The 20,761-nt window shown below is 43.0% G+C and overlaps 1 protein-coding gene across 2 annotated transcripts in view; it reads left to right on the forward strand.

The window, feature by feature from the left end:
* MYO1D (myosin ID) overlaps window positions 1–20,761 on the forward strand; it is a 178,907-nt gene that overhangs the window by 43,903 nt on the left and 114,243 nt on the right. For both annotated transcript variants that reach the window (XR_014540993.1, XM_083582581.1), the window contains exons 8-12: window positions 9,692–9,895; window positions 10,592–10,737; window positions 10,826–10,940; window positions 12,044–12,214; window positions 18,869–18,939. Coding sequence is in view for 1 of the 2 variants with exons in the window: in XM_083582581.1 (XP_083438707.1) it covers window positions 9,692–9,895; window positions 10,592–10,737; window positions 10,826–10,940; window positions 12,044–12,214; window positions 18,869–18,939 (707 nt within the window). In the remaining variant the exon portion in view is untranslated. The remainder of the gene's footprint in view (window positions 1–9,691; window positions 9,896–10,591; window positions 10,738–10,825; window positions 10,941–12,043; window positions 12,215–18,868; window positions 18,940–20,761) is intronic.

Below are 20,761 nucleotides of genomic sequence, written 5' to 3' on the forward strand. Positions count from 1 at the left end.
TTTTGCCTTTTGTTCATAATAAATAGCTTCTATACCTCTTCTGAATCTTTCTCCTATCCCCATCATTTTCATATTTTTCATCAGGAAACGCCAAGAGACGTTATCAAATGCTTTTTCAGCATCGATGAATACCAATGCCGCCTGTTTATCTATTCTAGTATCCAAATAATTCAATTATATCTATCACATTCCTTACGTTGTCCCTCAGTTGTCTCCCTGGTAGGAAGCCTGTTTGGTCTTTATGAATTCTATTATTTAATACCCTTTTTAGTCTTTCTGCCATTACGTCTGCGAACAATTTATAGTCATTATTTAGTAACGAGATCGGTCTATAGTTCTTGACATCCAAAGCATCTACGTCTTTTTTAGGAATTAATGTAATAAAAGCCTCTTTCCAGGTGTTCGCAATCCTTCCCTCTTTTAAAATATTATTCATCACTTCGCATAAGGTTGGGCATAGTTGGTCACTTAGTGTTTTATAGTATTTTGCCGGTAAGCCATCTGGCCCCGGCGCTTTTCCAGTTTTCATCTTTTTTATAGCCTTCTTTATCTCTTCTTGTGTAATTGTTTGGTCTAATAATTCCTTTTCTTCATTTGCAATCTGTTGCAGATGATGTTCTTGCAGGTAGCAGTCTATTTCATAGTCTGTTTCCTTTCCTCTTTTATATAAATCCTTATAATACTTCTGAAATATCTTTTTTATTTCTTTCGGCTCTTCCACTACCCTATCTCCCTCCCTTATCTTACAGATCGTATTTTGTTTCCTCCTTTCTCTGAGTTGCCATGCTAAATATTTCCCTATTTTATTGGCTGATTCAAAATTCTTTTGTTTCATCATTTTAATTTTCCATTCGATCTCCTGATTAACTATCATGGAAAATTTAGCTTGTAATATTTTTATGTTTTGTTTTACAGTCTCTTCACCAGGTTTAATGGCTAATTTTCTTTCGTTTTCCATGAGTTGTATTAAGACCTCCTCTTTCTTTTTCTCTTTTTCTTTTTTCAGGTGACAATTTTTCTGAATTAGGAAGCCCCTCATAACTGCTTTTCCTGCATCCCAAACCGTTTCTACCGCTGTTTCTTTGTTTAAGTTCCACTTAAAGTATTCTTCAATTGTTTCCTTTGCCTTGTTTACTATTGTTTGGTCATTAAATAGATATTCGTTCATTTTCCATCTACCTGCTGTAACGTCTTTGCCCTTTATTTCTATAAATACCGGGTTGTGATCAGATAGAGTTTGCGGGATAATTTCAGACTTAATTAAACTCTGTGCCAATTCCTTCGAGATCCAAATATTATCTATTCTCCCCCAACTCTGGTTTGGATTTGAGAAAAATGTGTACTGTTTTGTTGTGGGATTTTTAAGTCTCCATGCATCTATTAGGCCCATATTATCTACCAGATCGAAGAAGGTACAAGGTAGCTTACCTTCCTTTGTCACTTGGTTTTTTGTTGACCTGTCCAAATTTGGTGATACCACTCCGTTAAAGTCACCCATCAATATCATTTTTTGATCCACCCATTCTAGTAGCTTATTACCTAATTCAAGGAAAAAGGCTGACTTTTTTTCATTGGGTGCATATATTCCAACAACAATTATTTTTACTCCATGAAACACTATCTGTACTACTATCAGTCTCCCTTGTTCATCTTTATACAAAAGTTTTGGATCAAAATTTTCCTTTATATAGAGTACCACCCCTCTTTTCTTAACCTTATCCGAAGCCACAAAATCCAGCCCCAGTCTCTTATTGCTTAAAACTCTCTTATGTTTTTTCGTTACGTGAGTCTCCTGAAGGCAGATTAAATCAAGATTCTTTTTTAGCAATATATGCATAATCTGGTTCCTTTTATTTTTATTGTTTAACCCATTCACGTTCCAAGACAGTGCTTTTAAAGCCATCTGCTATGCTATATGTAGAAATTCTCTAATCTTTATTAAGCCTACTGTTCTTTGTCTTCTTTTTCTTCCCTTTCCCTCTCTTCTGTTGAGTTTGTTTCTTTCTCTTCCTCTTCACTCCCTCCGCCCCCGCCCCCCTCCCCCAGCCGCTCCCCCACTTCCCCCCACCCCGCCATCCTTCCAAGTTCCTTCTCGTATCTTCTTGCAAATTTTTCCAATTCTGAGGAGCTGGACAGTTTGAATCTTTTTTCTTTAAAGTAGAATGAAATACCTTCCGGAAATTCCCATCTATATAAGATCCCGTTCTTCTTCAGCTGGTTTGTTAATTTTTTATAAAGGTCTCTCCTTCGAAGAAGCCTCGAAGGGATCTCTTTAAATATGATAATTGAATTTCCTTCAATGTATAACCTTTTGCTATAATTCTGTTTCAGTATTTCATTCCTTAAATCCAAGGAGTTAAACATGGCTAGTACATCTCCTGGCAATTTTTTCCCTTTGACTTTAGCCGATTTTGTTTTTATCCGGAAGATATTTACTAGACAGTGGCTTATCTCTTCTTCCTTCCTATCTAGCCAAATTGCTAACTCTTTAACCATTTTAGATCTTATATTCTCACTTGGTTCCTCCGGAATTCCTCTAAATTTCAAGTTTGATTGGTTTTGTCTCATCTGAGTCATTGCCATACTGTCCAGCAATTCTTCCTGCGCCTTTCCTATCTTCTTAACTTCTATTTTAATCCTGTCCTGGTCCCTCTTACTTTCTTTTATATCCTTTTGCACCCTTTTCATTGAATCTTCAAGTACTTTGGCTCTTACCGATAAATCTTTAACTTTCCCTGTCAGTTCTCCCACCACCCCCTCCAATCTCTTATCCAAAGTGTCCTGTACTTCCAATAGCTTTCTCTCAATGTACTGTTCATTATGTTTAAATTCTTTCCTTATTTCCGCCATTAAACTGTCATAGTCCTTAATTTCTTTCCCCTCCTTCCCCTCTTCTTGTCTAGATGGCCTCCTTTCTACTGGCGTTCCCGCACCCTTTTTCATTTTGTATATCCACTTATTTTAACTGTTAATTAAAGTCTCTTCCCCCCCCCCCAACAGTCTCTTAAGAAAGCTGCTGGATTTCTCTGTTCCTCCCGTTAATTTCTTAAATTCTTCTAGTGCAATTTCCTTTGTTTCCACACGGTGGCGCCTTATTAAGCTTCCAAGTCTCTTTCTTTTCGGTTCCTCAGCCGGGAGTCTCCTTCCTCACTAACTCAAGCAGCTATTCTTTTATAATCAATATTCACACTTTCTTTTTTGGGGGGGGAGAAGAGCGAGTACACAAAAACTAAATACAAACGAAGAAAGAAAAAGAGAGAAGGAGACAGTAAAGAACAGGATAAAGGGAAACGTATATAAATCCTACGTCTCCAAGGATATCAAAAAATATACCCCTAAGGGGCAGAAAAATAGAGGAGATTAGAGGAAAGTAGGAGAGAAAAATGCAGGAGGAAAATAGCTGCCAAAAATAGCTGCCCAAGTTATGGGTGCAAATGTATAAAGTCCCAAATTGAAGCTCTGGCCTTTTGGAGGAAGTATGAGGCGAGTCTCAGTCCGAGAGCAAGCACAGGCGAGTTAAGCAGAGTCGAACCGAGATACGTTCCCCGGAGAGAGATTTCTGTATGTCACGGGGGGTCCTGTTAAGCTGTCCCAATCGCTTTTCTCTGTAGCGATAGTTCCCTCTAGAGTTTAGCCTCCATATTCCTGCTTGAACAGTGGGTTAGTCCTCTTTTAAACAGGAAGAGACGTGGAGCGAAATGGCGCAGTAAACGCCGCTGTATCTGACCAGTGCTATTTGTCCATCTTCTTGGTTTTTAAGGTATAGGTAAAGGGACCCCTGACCATTAGGTCCAGTTGTGGCCGACTCTGGGGTTGCGGTGCTCATCTCGCTTTATTGGCCGAGGGAGTCGGCGTACAGTTTCCGGGTCATGTGGCCAGCATGACTAAGCCGCTTCTGGCAAACCAGAGCAGCGCATGGAAATGCCGTTTACCTTCCCGCTGGCTTGGTACCTATTTATCTACTTGCACTTTGACGTGCTTTCGAAGTGCTAGGTTGGCAGGAGCAGGGACCGAGCAATGGGAGCTCACCCCGTCGTGGGGATTCGAACCACCGACCTTCTGATCGGCAAGTCCTAGGCTCTGTGGTTTAACCCACAGCACCACCCGTGTCTTGGTTTTTGTTTTTGCTTTAAAAAACCACCTCCCTAAATGTGCTGTGTCTTTTGTCTTTTGCCTCTCCTCCTTTCCCCATGGCTCCCTTTAGAGAAGGCAGGCGAAACCACAAAGGAAACAGTTCAGTGTGAGAGAATAGCTAAATGTAAAAAAATCACAGGTGCACGAGACTGAATCTCTAGCCCAGGGTCAGCAAACTTTTTCAGCAGGGGGCCGGTCCACTGTCCCTCAGACCTTGTGGGGGGCCAGACTATATTTTTTTTGGGGGGGAATGAATGAATTCCTGTGCCCCACAAATAACCCAGCGATGCATTTTAAATAAAAGGACACATTCTACTCATGTAAAAACACGCTGATTCCTGGACCATCCGTGGGCTGGATTTAGAAGGCGACTGGGCCGGCCCCGGCCCCCGGGCCTTAGTTTGCCTACCCATGCTCTAGCTGTAAACCTCTGTAGTTGGCCTGCTCCTACAGCTTAAGAATGCTCTGACTTGATGTCTCAGTTGCACCTGGAATTAATATGGGTGTCTGCTTCCCAAGCACCATCTCTCATCCCAGGGAGTCCTAATATGCCAACTGCTGCCACTAGATGGAATCCAACACCAAGGAGCAACAAACGAGCCACAGAGATATTGATCTCACCATATCAGGTGGTGTGGAAAGAGTTCACAAAGAGGGTAGGCCCCTTTGATGCCATTTTGGGTTCCTCAACATCATCCTGCCAAGTGTCATCTTGGAAGGCTGTAGCCCAGACTATTCCCCACTATGAGCAGCAATGGCCTTCCCGCTATATTCAGCTCTCAGGAAAATGTAGTCTTTTCCCCCCAGCAGCAGCTAGCACTGCATCTCTTTTTCCTATAGATCTCCCTCGACTTCCCTCAACTTTTCCAGGGGTCCCCCTCAGCATTATAATATTTTTATATTAAAAGAAGGTGTTGTTCGAATAATTAAGCAGGCTGTTATTGTTGGCATAAATGGCTAGTTAGTTCACTAGGAGCTGGAAAGGAGTCTAAAAACTCTCCAGATGGTACTGATTCATCCGATATCAGCAGATTGGACTTGCCCAAAGCAACCACCCAACTGAGCCACATCCTCACACAGTATTCTTCAGATTGCTCCAGCCCAAGGTTCCCCTGTGCCACATGCACTTAAAGTGGGTTTATTTTCTCACCTTCTCAGTTCTCCTTTAAGGTCATCTTCTTAATTGGTATCGCCACCACTCACAGAATCTGTGCTAGGAGCCTTCAACATCAAAAACCACCTGCTTTTTTTCACCAGCACGAGATTCAACCTTTATTCCAAGTATTGCTTTGGACGTCCATAGTGAACAAGAACTGATTTTCCCTTCCCTTTGCCTGTGCTCTTCTCAACCAAGAGAGAGTATATGGTATAAGCTGGATGTTCAAAGAGCACTGAAGAAGTACATTAAAAATACATAGTACATTTCTGATTCCCTTTTTCAATTCCTTTCAACCTAGATCTGTAGGGGGGAAAGCCTCAAGCACTATCCTAGCCATGTGGCTCAAAACTCGTATTTTTCTGGCATATAGAGACCCAACAACTCCCAAAGGATCTGAACATCAGAGCCCAGTCAACAAGGGCAGCAGTGGCTTCAATGGCTTTTCCCATTAATGCTCCTTTCTTAGAGATTTGTAAGGTAGCCACATGGAAGTCTTCTTTAGCCTTTAACAAACATTACAGAATAGGCACCTCTGCTAAGGTGGCCTTTTGAAGGAGAGTGCTTCAACATATTCTCTCTCCATCATAATATTTTCCACTGACTTGTGTGGCTGGAGTGAATGAGGCATCCAATCCTCACCCTAGCAAAGCCACTGATCAGGGGATCTCATATACGTCCAACTCCCAATAGACTGCGATCTACTCACAGTATTAAAAAACTGGCAGTGTTCTACCCATTGTCGTAGAAAGACTGGCAGTGATCTACCCAGAGTTGTGGAGCTTTTTTGTGGAAGACAAAGTTGTGGAGTTTGAGCTTTTTTTAGTAAGACAAAGTTGGGGGGTTTTTTGCTGAGGGGCCAAAGATCAACCAGGAATGCCCCGTGATCTACCACTAGCTTGCTAGATCAACCAGGATCTACCTGTTGGACATGCCTGTATGCCTTCAACATTGGGAATTTGTCAAAGCCTCCAGCTCATATCAGGCAGTTCCTTTCCCAAAAAGAAGGAATTACTGAACTCCTGGAGCCACATTCTTTTGTTTCAAATTATTTTAGTCCAGGACTTCTTTCCGCATCTCTGTCTCAAGCTTTACCATAGGATGGAACTGGAGCAAGAGCTTAATGATTTAATTTAATCTAAAACAATTTTCCATTTAACAAAGTCACTTAAATTAGGGCCAACATCCGTCCGTCCGGACGTTACTGGGATTTCAAAGGTGGAATTGCCATCCAGGGGAAATTTCCCAAAAGCAGCACTTTGTTATGGATTTAGGCAAGTCAATCGAAAAATCTTCATTTTTTGGCACAACAACTTTGGGGTTTTTCTTAAAAAAAAAGAAAGAAGCTCGAGAAATTTGGTGTCTTCTTAACAACTTGCTCAACAACATTCGCAGTGTCCTGGTCTTTACTTTCTTTACAGCAACCCTACTTAAATACAAAATAAAACAAAATGCAAATAACATTCCATGTTGGGGTGGAAAATTATAAATGTTCAATAATTCGTTTAGTACATTGGGAACTACGGTCGGTGTTTGTCGTATTTATATCTGTTGTGCAAATATATCCATACATGGAGTCCAGGTGATGGAGAACTTCCTTTGTATGCTGTTGTCTTTGAAAAGCTGTTTTCTCATATGCTGCTAATGCAGATAAACTTTTTGTACTGTCGGAGGGGGAGAGTGTTCCTTTCACTATTGGAGCACCAATCTCTTTGCCACCATTAGTACACCATCAGAAAATTTGCTTTTTTAGTTCTCAAGTGTCCCCAGAACCCCAGGCTTCAGAGGTTGCCTGGGAGAACCCTTATGGCAGGGGTGTTCCAGACTTTTTTCAAAGAGGGCCAGATTTGATGATGTGAACATGCATGAGGGCCGACCAAAGTTGTTGTTTTTTAGGATTGAAGTTGTTGACCTTTTTTAAAGGATTTTACCCCTGCCTTTAGGAACTACCTGCCTGCCTTATGGCTTGGAATTCCTTTTCTTCTATTTCTGTTTCCATAATGCAGGGCTTTCCTACCTACCCATGTCTATTTTTACATAGTGCAGCCGGTCCCCTCACCTGCCCATGCTCTTCTGCAATGTTATTTTTCTGGCGTGCCACTGGGCTTAACAACCTAAAGTTGTTCTCTTTATTTCTTTTTTCTCTCTGGCTCCACTTGCAGCTGATCCAGTTTTCCTCTTGCCTTCTCTGACGCTCTTTCCTCCTCCTGTAAGATTTTCCTTTGTTGTCCTTTTGTCTCTTTCAGCCACTGTTCCCTTTCACTTGTAAATTTCCTGGAACCTTCTCCTGACACTCCACTGTCCTGCTGCCTTTTAAGAAGCCTCTGTGAGCAGCACCTGGGTAATGCTCCATACCTGCTGCTGTGCCTCCTCTGGCTCCCCTGTGTCATCTTTCGAATGAGCCGGAATGACATGGAAGGCAGCATCGGCTCCTGCGTCCTCCTGACATGCACATATAATCCAATCTCATTGCACCTTAATCAAGTCCCATAGCACTGTGATGTAACTCACAATGATCTCTGGGATCTTTCCAGTACTGAGTTAATGTGAGTTAATGTGACCTTTGAGTAACAGGGGTTAGCAAACTTTTTCAGCAGGGGGCCGGTCCACCGTCCCTCAGACCTTGTGGGGGGCCGAACTATATTGTGGGGGGATGAACAAATTCCTGTGCCCCACAAATAACCCAGAGATGCATTTTAAACAAAAGCGCACATTCTACTCATGTAAAAACACCAGGCAGGCCCCACAAATAACCCAGAGATGCATTTTAAATAAAAGGACACATTCTACTCATGTAAAAACACGCTGATTCCCGGACCGTCCACGGGCCGGATTGAGAAGGCAATTGGGCCGGATCCGGCCCCTCGGGCCTTAATTTGCCTACCGATGGAGTAGAAGAACTGAGGGCTGCATGCCTGGTATGTTTGCTGCCTTCCCGAGCAATGGGAGGTCTTAACCCAGCATATGGGTGCCTTGTTCACCCCAAGCAGAAAGAATGGTGAGTGGCTGGTGCTTCTACCTGATCTAAGCCACCCCAAGCAGCCTACCCAATCTCAAGTCTTCCGGCTCAAGAAAGTGAAAATAGCACAAAAATGGAGGAGCCTGCCCAGCCCTCTTCCACTCCCTCTGTGGAGTTGTTGTGAACAGCTTCTTAAACTAAAGTAGTGGAATTTTCAAGGATCTGATTATTGTGAGTTACAGATAGGTAGCCGTGTTGGTCTGCCATAGTCAAAACAAAAAAATTTTTTTCCTTCCAGTAGCACCTTAAAGACCAACTAAGTTAGTTCTTGGTATGAGCTTTCGTGTGCATGCTCATACCAAGAACTAACTTAGTTGGTCTTTAAGGTGCTACTGGAAGGAAAAATTTTTTTTGTTTTGATTATTGTGAGAGAGACATCTGTGAGGACAAGGGAGAAAACTAAAACGGCACACATGGGGTATGGCCTCTTGGAAAATCTAAGACGGGCTGTGTGACTTTCTAGACCAGTGTTGACCATACTTGGATCTCCAGCTGTTTCTGGACTACAACTCCCACCATCCCTAGCTAGCAAGGCCAGAAGTCTGGGATTATGGGATTTGTAGTCCGAAAACAGCTAAATTTGGGGAAGAGAGCTAAGTTTGGGAAACACTGTTTTATTTTTATTTTACTTATGATTTTCAGTTTTATACATTTCAGTAATTTTACAATCATTTTAACATTTCAAAACTTGACTTCCCCCTCTTTCTGCGGTTCCTTAAATTTATTTTTTTATATTTTCTGCATATTCCAAATTAACTTAATTATCTCATTTATTCATCTACTTTAAATATATACTCTGCAAATATATACGTTTATAAAACTGCAGGTTGTACAGTAATCCTGACAATGTTCTTATCTGTTTACAGTTTATTTTTAAATATTCAATAAACCATATTCAATAAACTTATAAAAAGTTTGTTACCTTGATTTCTTATGTTTCCGGTAAGATTTGTCATTTCTGCATATTCTTTAAGTTTTTGTATCCATTCTTTTTTCGTCAGGACTTAGCTTCTTCTTTCCATTTTTGGGCAAATAACATTCTTGCCACTGTAGTCGCATAAAAACAACTACCAGACTTTTAGAAGACATCTGAAGGCAGCTCTGTTTAGGGAAGCTTTTAATGTTTAATAGGTTATTGTATTTTAATATTCTGTTGGAAGCCGCCCAGAGTGGCTGGGGAAACCCAGCCAGATGGGCAGGGTATAAATACCAGTAATAAATTATTATTATTATTATATATATCAACATAGATTGTCCTTTGTCCCAGTTGGGATGCATTAAGGAAATTGCATCTGTCTGAAAGCGTTGCCTGTATCAGAAGTGGCATTTGCTGCGTAGACTCAGGGAGAAGGAATGTCCTTATTTTTTCAATCTTTCCCCAGGGCAATTTGAAGTTTTCTGTGGATGGTGACATACCTGTCATTGAAAACAGCAAGTTAGTGTCTGTCATTGCTGACCTGCTATCAACCAAGGCTGACATGGTGGAGAAGGCCCTGCTTTTTCGAACTGTTGCTACTGGCCGGGACATCATTGATAAACAGCATACAGAGCAAGAAGCCACCTATGGCAGAAATGCATTTGCAAAGGTGGATGTAGATACACTCCTGCCAACTTGGAAGTTTTGTTTTATTCTTACAGTGGTTGTTTTGTTCTGTGTCTTCATACTTTTTGCCCATGCAGATATGTCCACAAAAGTTGCTAGCCAGCATCTTAAGTTGTTTGCCCACACGTTTCTTTATTAGCCATTTGCCCATTTCACCTCAAGGTGATTCTTACTTGCCATAGGGGATCAGACAAATGTGGTGGGGTTTTTTGGAGACATCTGTTTTGAGTAGTTTTATGCCTTGGGGAGGCAGGTTAGTATCCTTGGAGACTTATGGAGCCTTGAGAATGCAGAACTCTCCAGACAGTATAACCAATATACTTTGGGAAAGAGTACGAAGCAATGTCTGAGACAGAGCAACTATTTTTTCCTCAGTGGGAATTGTCCATTGGCCAGGGGTGAGGGGTGAGGGGAGAACCCGTAGACTTTACCACAGATAAGAATATTGGTTTAACATGTTTAGCATCTCCAGTGTCTTGCAAATTGACATCACAGTAAAACCTAAAGCAGCTAGAGAGCAAGCTGTAGTTTCCTTAAACCTTGTTAGGATTTTGACAGCTGGTTGCATATTCCCCAGTTTCCTGTTACATTGCTACAGAAATGCATCACAAAGCTGAACGCTAACGAAACCTGAGCAGCAGAAACGAAAAATGACCCTAGATATTCTTTTGGTTTGAAGGCAATATATGAGCGCCTTTTCTGCTGGATTGTGACACACATCAATGACGTGATTGAAGTCAAGGACTACAACAGCACAGTTCATGGGAAAAACACTGTAATCGGGGTCCTTGATATCTATGGCTTTGAGATCTTTGACAACAACAGGTGAGGTGTCTTGAGAAGGTCAGGCATATCACTTAAATTGTTTCCAGTTTCGGAATTAATTAACTGATTCAATTTGTTTTTGCTTTAGTTTTGAACAGTTCTGTATCAATTACTGCAACGAGAAACTGCAGCAGCTCTTCATTCAGCTTGTTTTGAAGCAAGAGCAAGAGGAATATCAGCGTGAGGGAATTCCATGGAAGCATGTGAGTAGATAAGCCAGAGCGTTCCAAACTGTGTGTCATAACACTTTCGGGTGTCGGCTGCACTGTGTAGGTGTGTTGCGCAAACACTCCCCACACTTCTCCCGGGCCTGGAAACGGGTTAGTTTAACCTCCGGTTTGCTAGTAAAACTGAATTACTGTGTCATGAAACGATGCCTGTCTAAAAGGTGTGTCACCAACATGAAAAACTTGGAAATCTCTGAGATGAGCAGTCGGACAAAGCCAACATGGATTCGAAGATGCGAGGTGTTAGCGATTCTACACCAGCAGGTAGCTATTCAAAGCTCAAAAGAGAGGGATTTAGAATGTGAAAGCCATCCGTCCTCAGCCACAGAGAGTCGAGTGCAGACCCGTTCCATTCTGCAGGTTTTTAGTGGTGCTTTGAAACTGATGTAAAGCCATAGGGGAGTTGGATAAATGACCTGAAATACCAGTACAGTGGTACCTCTGGTTGCGAACGGGATCCGTTCCGGAGGCCCGTTCGCAACGTGAAAAGAGCACAACCTGCAGTGGCGCGTCTGCGCATGCACAGGTTGTGATCCGCTGCTTCTGCGCATGCGTGTGATGTCATTTTGTGCGTCTGCGCATGTGTGAGTGGCAAAACCCTTTCTGCAACGCTGCGGGGCGTAACCTGAAAGAACGTAACATGAAGCAAACGTGACATGAGGTATGACTGTACAGTGGTACCTCGGGTTAAGTACTTAATTTGTTCCAGAGGTCCGTTCTTAACCTGAAACTGTTCTTAACCTGAAGCACCACTTTAGCTGCACTGCCGGAGCATGATTTCTGTTCTCATCCTGAAGCAAAGTTCTTAACCCGAGGTACTATTTCTGGGTTAGCGGAGTCTGTAACCTGAAGCGTCTGTAACCTGAGGTACCACTGTACTGAAATAGGAAGAAATTTTGACAGTGAGCGCAACCTTTAGAGTGAAGACGCTCTGCCTGCCTCTCTGGGTAAACGTAAACTGGCACTTGCTCCTCTGTTTCCCTGCTCCTCTATTGCATGCCTGCAATAGAGAGAGAAAACATTCCTTCCTCACTTAGTTGGATCGCTGTTGCAAATAACTGTGCTTGAACATTCTGCAGATTGACTACTTCAACAACCAGATCATTATTGACCTAGTGGAGCAGCAGCACAAAGGAATCATTGCCATTCTGGATGATGCGTGCATGAATGTCGGCAGAGTCACTGATGGGATGTTCTTGGAGGCTCTTAATACCAAACTGGGCAAACATGCTCACTTCTCCAGCAGAAAGGTACTCCTTTGTGTGTCTATAATAACTTTGCTTGACTAAATCAAGCAGGGGGAAGGAGTTAAACAAACAACCAACCTATATCCCACCCTTTCACAGTGAGAACAATGTTCAGTTTTGCATAAAATAGCAAACCAGGTGCAGCTTGCATTGCTCCTGTTTGTCATGAAGAAAAGCAAAGAACAATGCCTACTCCAGTGATTGGCTGGATGCAAAGGAGATGTGGGAGGCACCAGCCAGGGAACCCCCAGGGAAGAGGGCTCAGAACCTGGGGATAGGTGATGGAATGATGACAAGTGGTCAGAGGGAGAAGGAGCACATGGGGGGGGGGGTCCGAAGCAGAAGAGGTGACAGGGTTTAGTGAACGAGAAGAGGCTGTGGCAGAGCACAGTTCAGACTCGGAGGCAGAAACAGAATCCAGGGAGTCTTCCCCTCCTGCTGCAACCAGCTCCCTTGCTCTCCTAGAACACAATGAGAAATGAAAGAAGCAGAGCAGAGTTGGGTTGTGCGTAGAGTCCTGGTGAGCACTTCAGCTGTTTCATTGGGGCAAGACCCTCCTAGAAAGGGTTGCCTGAGACCACTAGGCCAGAGCTGTGGTTGGTTTCCTTGAACGGAGAATTAACTTCATTGGCCTCGGTTGATTTATTGCTTTGTTGATGACCTATGCCTGCTTCCAGCCCTGCCAGAAGTCCACTTTGTCACCTCGTATGGCATTGCCCATGTACTTTGTAAGTCCCGTCTTAGCTCTAAGGGCCAAACACTGAGATTCTCAGAATGCAAATTCCACCTTTGCAGGGTGTGCTCAGAAGAAATACACGGCACACACTGCTTAGGTAATTGACCTGTCTCTCCCCACAAGCTCTGTAGCTGATGCATAAGCATGAGAGAGTATAATTAAGGACATTCATGTGGCATAAGACCTCCAGAGAGTTCTCATTGAGGTGCTAAACCTTCAGACTTCAGATGGGACTTCCCATAATGGAATATTCTTTCATGTAAAAAAAATAAAAATCTTTCCCCAAAATAAATGAAAAATAGGGTTTTGGGGGACAAGGCTAGAGCACTTTTTGGTGTAGTTTTCATGTTTATTTTAAATGGAGGAGTATGCCATTATGTAAGCCCCTCCCTGTGATCTGAAGTGGTACATTCCAGACACAGATTTCCCACCTTGGTGCTTACTGTGCCAAAGTAGCAATAAATGGGAACTTTACTCCCAGCCAAGGGATGCAGGTGGTGCTGTGGTCTAAATCACTGAGCCTCTTGGGCTTGCAAATCGGAAGGTCGGCAGTTCGAATCTCCGTGACAGGGTGAGCGGCATTTCCATGTACGCTGGCACTCCTCACGGTTCTCCATGCACCAGAAGCAGATTAGCCATGCTGGCCACTTAACCTGGAAAGCTGTCTGTGGACAAACGCCAGCTCCCTTGGCTTGAAAGCGAGATGAGCGCCACAACCCCATAGTTGCCTTGACTGGACTTAACCATCCAGGTGTCCTTTACCTTTTCTTTTCTTTTCTTTTTTACCTTAAATGGGACCTTAAGCTAGGTTTGCTTGTTCTGTTAATACAGCCATGCTTGTGTTTGTTAACAGAACAAGCAAACCCATGTCTGTATCTCCAGTACCAAATCCTGTCCATTGCAGGACAGGTAACAGGTTAGGTGTATGATGCTGCCTGAGGATGAAATGTGAAGATGAATGCGACAGGCACAGACCAGACATCTGCTCATTCATCAGAGTTGCCTGTGGGGGAAGGTATAAGTCGATGCAGCAGGGCATCTTGGCCCAAAGGTTCTGCATGGCATCTGTGCGTGCCTTTCCCTTCCCTTCAACTGTACTGGGAGGAGGAGAGGGGAGGTAGAAGCAGGTAGCAGAACAAGCTGGAGCAGTTCTGATGGTGGAAATGATAAGGGAATTCGAGGCCGTGTGGGGCCCAGGATTATGGGCATGCATGTGCAAGGATGGTGGCTGTTTTAGCCGGCTTGGATGCTGTTTGTAATTCCCTGAGGTGGACTGAAATAGGTAGAGTTGACCTGGTGGCTTGTATGGGTACCAGATGAGAGCACTTGGTGGTGGTGCCCTGTAATGGTGGTACTAACTGGAGGAAGGGACCACCTGGTATCTGCAGAGCTTGGACTCGAGGGTGAGAATAGCCTAAAAATGTAAGATCCCATGATCTGAAGTACTGCTGTGCATTGTTAAGTAGGTTTTGACATTGGAAATGTCAGTTTTACACTGGTATCCAGCAGAGGGAGCAGGAGCCTGCTCAATATTGCAGGGAAGAAGTGGAGCATGAGTTTGGCAAGGCAATGATGATGTCACTCGCAGCCAATAGAGACCCGGTTTCAATTCATGTGCTATTTCCTAAGCAACTAATTTCGCATGACACAGACAACACCAGCGTTTGATTTATAGTTAAATGACTTCAAAATCCACAGGCAGTGACACAGAATAGTGAGCAAGCTTTTTAATTCTCAGAACACATCAGGCTGGGTATTAAGTAAAATGGGAAGCAGGAGGGAGTGGAGAGAAAAAGCTGGCTTGATGTTGAGCCACAAAATCTGCATTCAGTCACAGTCTTAAGGTGGAGTGTAGGAGATTGCAGACTTACAGCACAGTCCTAATCATGTCTAATCAGAAGTAAGTCATTGGATTAAGCGGGGCTTACTCCCAGGTAAATGGGGTTAGGAATGCACCCTTAATTGGATTAGGCTGTGCTACTTGCTGTGGAGATTTCAGGTTGCACCTAGGGCTGATGGGACAAAGCAACAAATAATGGCAAATTCCCAAATTTTTGAAAATACAAAATGCAGCTGCTACCTGGATCTGTCTCCTGCCCTAAATGTAACATGTGGTTGGATGATAGAGAGATGACAAAACAGTGTTAACGGCTCTACCCAATTCTTGCTGGCTTCAAAATCACAGACAGCAGCCTGAATAATTTTAAGCCCAGAACAATGGTGATCCCATATTTTGGCAGTGTGCTTAAAGAAAGACAGCTCACTTGAAATGAGCCTGCAATGTGGAAAGAGAGCCTCTCACCATGTAGAGCAAATATTATTTTTAATATGCATGAATGAAAACTATGCTCAAGACAGTTAACACAATAGAACCATATTTATGTATTTGTTACTGAAATTTGTATCCTGCCCTTCCTCTCCGTAGGGTGCCCAATAAAACACTGAATTAGTTTGTACTGTAAAACACAAACTGGAAGTAAAGTAGGAGGGAATATCTGTAACGGTGGCTTTATGTGTTCTTTACAGAGGGTAGAATTTGCAAGATGTCAAACAGTATGGCTGCAACAGAATCAATCCCATAAAGTATAAGCAAGTTATTTAGAGGAGAGGTGGTTTTCACAGATAAAAGGCTAGGTATCTGGAATTTCAGCAGAAATCGTGTTGCCGCTTAATGTTATATTCAGTACCATTAGTCTCAAGTCTTCATTAAGCTGAACCTCTTAATTCTGGCACTGCTGAAACTGAATTTCATTTGATACTTGGAGAAGGGGAGCATGTCCAGAGCTCTCCAAATTCCAAGACAAATCGTCTGTGAAGAGAGACGGCTAGATCAGGAGACATCAGGATCAGCTAGAATCTATGATGAGTGAAACCCCTCCCCCTAACTACTGCCAAAATTGCCTGCATGCTTTTAGAATACTTTCTGCTACGTTGAGTATTAAGATATTTTACTTTGGGGGCTTCCTTTTATTTTTACACGAAAGCTCAAGTCCTCATGACTTTGTGTGTTCCTCAACCCCTATCCACATGCTTCCTGGCGCAATCACAAACTTGCATTCGTAAATGTGTTCTCCAAAACACTCTTATCGCTTCCTTAATATTTCCGGCAGTTTATTATAGTGGAAACCCAGGTTTCTCTGTATCCCGCAAAGCAAAACCAATCTGGTATTGCACTGCCCAGGTACCTTGCTGAAAGCAGCAACAGTGACCACAAATATTGAGGCAAGTGTTTCTGAAGAGGAAAGGACCGTGTGCTTTGGAAGCCGTGATCTCGGAACCTCACGCGTAATGCCTCAATACTCCCCTATGAAGCGTATTGGGTTTTGCGTTGGGACAGATAAGCTCCCAGGGGCTGCTGTGCCCTACATTCTAGTGTCCTAGTTTACAGACAGCAGCACACCAGATACGCAGTCAGCTTGGGTTTTTTGTTTTGGTATGGTAAAACCCACGCAGCAGAAGAAAGCGTTTTTGCTCTGCACTAAATAGAAATCTGAGTTACATTACAGGCCTCTTCCCTCTCTTGCCTGACGAAAGGTTCCTGCTAGCTGCACAACTTTGTGCTGGGCAGTGTATAATCTGCCTTTCTGGCTTGAGTTTTCCCCTTCCTCTCCTCATCTGGAGAAGATCAAGCCTGCTTCACCCATTATAATTTCCATAAATGAAGCATTTCTGCACAGAGGGACTAGAGCAGGGTTGGAGAACCTGTTGCTCTCCAGGTTTTGTAGACTACAGCTCCCGCCTTTCCTGACCATTGGTTGTGCTTGCTGCAGCTAATAGATGTCCAACCACATCTGGAGGGCCACAAGTTCCCCATCACTGAAGCAGAGGGTTCTTGTGATGTGTGAGTAAGGTCATGAACACATGTCACCCACATAGAGAGCCAGTGTGGTGTAGTGGTTAAGAGCGGTAGTCTCGTAATCTGGGGAACCGGGTTCGCGTCTCCGCTCCTTCACATGCAGCTGCTGGGTGACCTTGGGCTAGTCACACTTCTCTGAAGTCTCTCAGCCCCACTCACCTCACAGAGTGTTTGTTGTGGGGGAGGAAGGGAAAGGAGAATGTTAGCCGCTTTGAGACTCCTTAAAGGGAGTGAAAGGCGGGATATCAAATCCAAACTCTTCTTCTACCAATCTGGTAGTTGATGCATGATAAAGCCATGCCACAGGTTATGCTAAATGTGCCCTTTTCTGCGTGGAGTTAATCACAAGTATTTTTAAGTGGGAAAACAGCAGGCTGGAATATAAGCTCTGAGCCCTTCCTTTCACCTACTACCTTTCTCTTGAGTTCCCCCTCCCTGGGTGAGTTCTCCCCCATTTTCTGCCAGACTAACTTCTGCTCTTGGAGCTTGGCTAGAAAAAAATGCTGCCGGGAGGGAGGAGGCCACAGGAGGAAAGCGACAGACAGGTAGAAGGTCAAGCACCCCACTGCACTTGAACTTGGTCCCACACTGTGCCCCTTTATTGCTGTCCGTTGGCGACCCAGGTCATCATCTGAATGCTCTCAGCTGCCTACATAATGTTGGCTGAATGAATTTTCAAGATCAGTTTGGATAAATCTCAGCTGCCAGCTACCATGATGAGAATGTGTCTTTTGTAGTGGGGAAGACATTGGGACACACAAGTCACTGTTGTGAAAGCACCTAGAGGAACGAAAAAGAGAGAACCAATAGTTAGCATGGTTCTGTCAAAACCCAATCGTCAGAGCTTTTCCCCAATGTGAATGATTTACTAGATAAAGCAAAGGCCGTTTCAGTAAGACTTTTGATCTTGTAATCGCCACCGCCACGACTTGGGTTTTATTTCTGTGTTGGGAAGGCATAATATACAATCCCTTAATATATCGGAAGGGGCACACCTCATTAGATCTCAGGTTCACTCCCCTATATACCATGTTAAAGGACTGCAAGTGCCGTGTTTGGGAGATACCCAGGAGCACAAATAAACAGTAGTGAGCTAAATGAACCAATGACTCTTAACTTTGTATATAAAACAGGGGCAAATATCCACATGCTTTATTCTTATCTAAGCAACCTTCCTGCCAACCTAGCAGTTTGAAAGCACATCAGAGTGCAAGTAGATAAATAGGTAGCGCTCCGGCGGGAAGGTAAACGGCATTTCCGTGCGCTGCTCTGGTTTGCCAGAAGTGGCTTAGTCATGCTGGCCACATGACCCGGAAGCTGTACACCAGCTCCCTCGGCCAATAAAGCGAGCTGAGCGCCGCAACCCCAGAGTCGGTCACAACTGGACCTAATGGTCAGGGGTCCCTTTACCCTTTACCTTTAAGCAACCCCAACCTTTGGATTGGCTCTTTGGCTTTCCTCACAACTGCAGGACCATTGAAGTCACTGACGCCACTTGGCATTGACATGTGAAATGGAACAGTGTTTGATTTAGTGTGTTTTATGTTCATCTTTCTGGCATATCGCTTTGTGTTTTACAACAAGAAAGACTAAATTCTGGACCTGTTTTCACTTGAGCTAAACTACTTGGTTTTGCTTGGCCATGTGAAATTTCAGTATTGTCTTCATGCTAGCTTCACTTGGTTGCTATATCCTGTGAAAACAGACTTTTCGTAAGTTTCCTATCAATCTGTTCACTTGGTGGTGCCCTACAGTTTGCCTGTGTATTTGGTTAGATCATCGCACGAAAGAGGAGTGAACAGATGGCAGTGGAGACCCACGGTTCTTCATTCTCTGCAAGTTTCTGTCGCTATAAAGGAACAGTATCACTGAGTCTAAAAGAAAAGGTTGCCTTGACTTACAGATTGTCTGTCTATAAATAAATACCTTATATAACAATAGAATTCGGAAAGACATTCCATTGCTAAACCTGTATGTGAAGCAGTAGTTGAGTACACTGAGAAGCAGCTGTGCAATGCAGTCAGATGCTTCAGCAATATTGACTTCTTAACCATTTGTTTTTAAGCTCTGTGCTATGGACAAAAACCTGGAATTTGACAGAGACTTTCGGATTAAGCACTACGCTGGAGACGTTATGTAAGTGTAGTTCCTGCACTTGCTTTCTTAGTATCTGTTAACACCTCCTCAAAAACACTTTTGCAGTCGCACGCTGCTTTTTCTCCACTCATATTGCACTATAGCCCAAGGTAGCCTTTCTCTTCTTTTACTTTTTGCAAAGTCTAAGGAAATGTTTGTATATGTTTTGCTTTTAGATAGTTTTTTGGCGCTGCTGCTGTGCTATGCCACTCATAGCTTCCCAAGAGTCTGTGAGGCGGTCTTGCATTATTCCTCTGCGTAGCCACAAAACCACTAACTATTCAACCGCCCTTATCAAGGGTGTTAAATAAATAAATAAATAAATTAAATAGTTAGTTAGTTAGTTAGGCTATTTAATTTATCTTATTGTACTTGAACACATGTTTTCCTGGGCACCTTGCTAATTTCTTTCAAACACAAAAGCTAAATCTTTCCATAATCCCAGAAGCCATTTGTTTCACTGTTCTCCCTCAAGAATTTGCTTCTTGGCATATTTAATGTGTTGCTGCATCTGTACAATTTTAATGTAGCAACACACACATGAAAGTGTGCAATTTCTGGAGGAAATGTTAATGTAAGGGAAACATGAATAGAAATGTGGGACGAGAGGAGTGACCAGTGTTTGGGTATGATGGGAGTTAATAGCCCAACAATACTCGAAGGACCACTGGGTTAAAGTGTTTCACCGTATAACCCCAGTAATATTTACAAAAGCCCTGCAAGATAGGTCAGTGCTATCTCTGTATTGCTGTCTTGAGAGCCCTGTTGAGCTATTTTATAAGATCTACATTTTAAAAATCATAGGCTTGGACGTGGACTGAGGTCAAGATAATGGGTGTGGGTGTGTGGGTATGTGTTTAAGGTTGTCTAGTTAAGTCCACAGCTGAGATGAGATTTGAGCCAGAGTCTTCCCACCTCACTGTTCCTGCCCTTAGGTGTCTCATTCCAATAACTCTCCACTTCAAAATGGATCTTCTTAAATAATACTATTATGCTGGTGAAGCAAACTTGGTTTTTTCTGATTTCAGATAGGGCAGCAACTACTGTTAAGAAATTGGCACGTATTTTTAAACTAGAAAATACGCACAGCTTTGGTTTGGTTTGGTTTGGTTCTTATGTGTCTGTTTCAAGAAGTTCTGTTTTGTTATTTGGATTATATAGATAACATTTGATAAAAAATACGCATGGCTTTAATTGCTAGCTAAATTCGGCCAATCATATAGTGTCCACCGTGAGAGGAGAAGAACAAAGGTGAGCTTTCACAACTAGCACACCTTCTCTCCAGTAGTCAGTCATCATGTCACTGTGTATGAAGTATATTTTGTTAGCTTCTGATTTAGCCCACTGGAAGTCTACCAGGGAAGAGAGAACCCCTAGTGCTGTTAATTTTCTGCTTGGTAAAATGTGTGGTGCCACAGTACTGATAACCATGTGTTGTTGAGACTGCTGTGACCCGTTCCAGACACTGTAACTCATGTCTCTGCAGTAGGAGGCAGCAATCTTTCTGAACACCAAGTTACTGGAAACTGCAGGAGGAGAGGGTGCTCTTTTGCACTTGGGTCCTGTTTGTGGGCTTCCCATAGCAATCTGGCTGGCCACTATGAAAACAGGACACTGAAACTACATTGGCTCAGTCCAGCAGGCTCTTCTTATGTAATAATAATAATAATAATAATAATAATAATAATAATAATAATTTATTATTTATACCCCGCCCATCTGGCTGGGCCTCCCCAGCCACTCTGGTCGGCTTCCATAAAAACCAAAAATACAGTAAAATATCACACGTTAAAAACTTCCCTGAACAGGGCTGCCTTAAGAT

Source organism: Podarcis filfolensis, assembly GCF_964270895.1.
Source record: "Podarcis filfolensis genome assembly, chromosome: 13".
In the NCBI taxonomy this organism is placed as follows: domain Eukaryota; kingdom Metazoa; phylum Chordata; class Lepidosauria; order Squamata; family Lacertidae; genus Podarcis; species Podarcis filfolensis.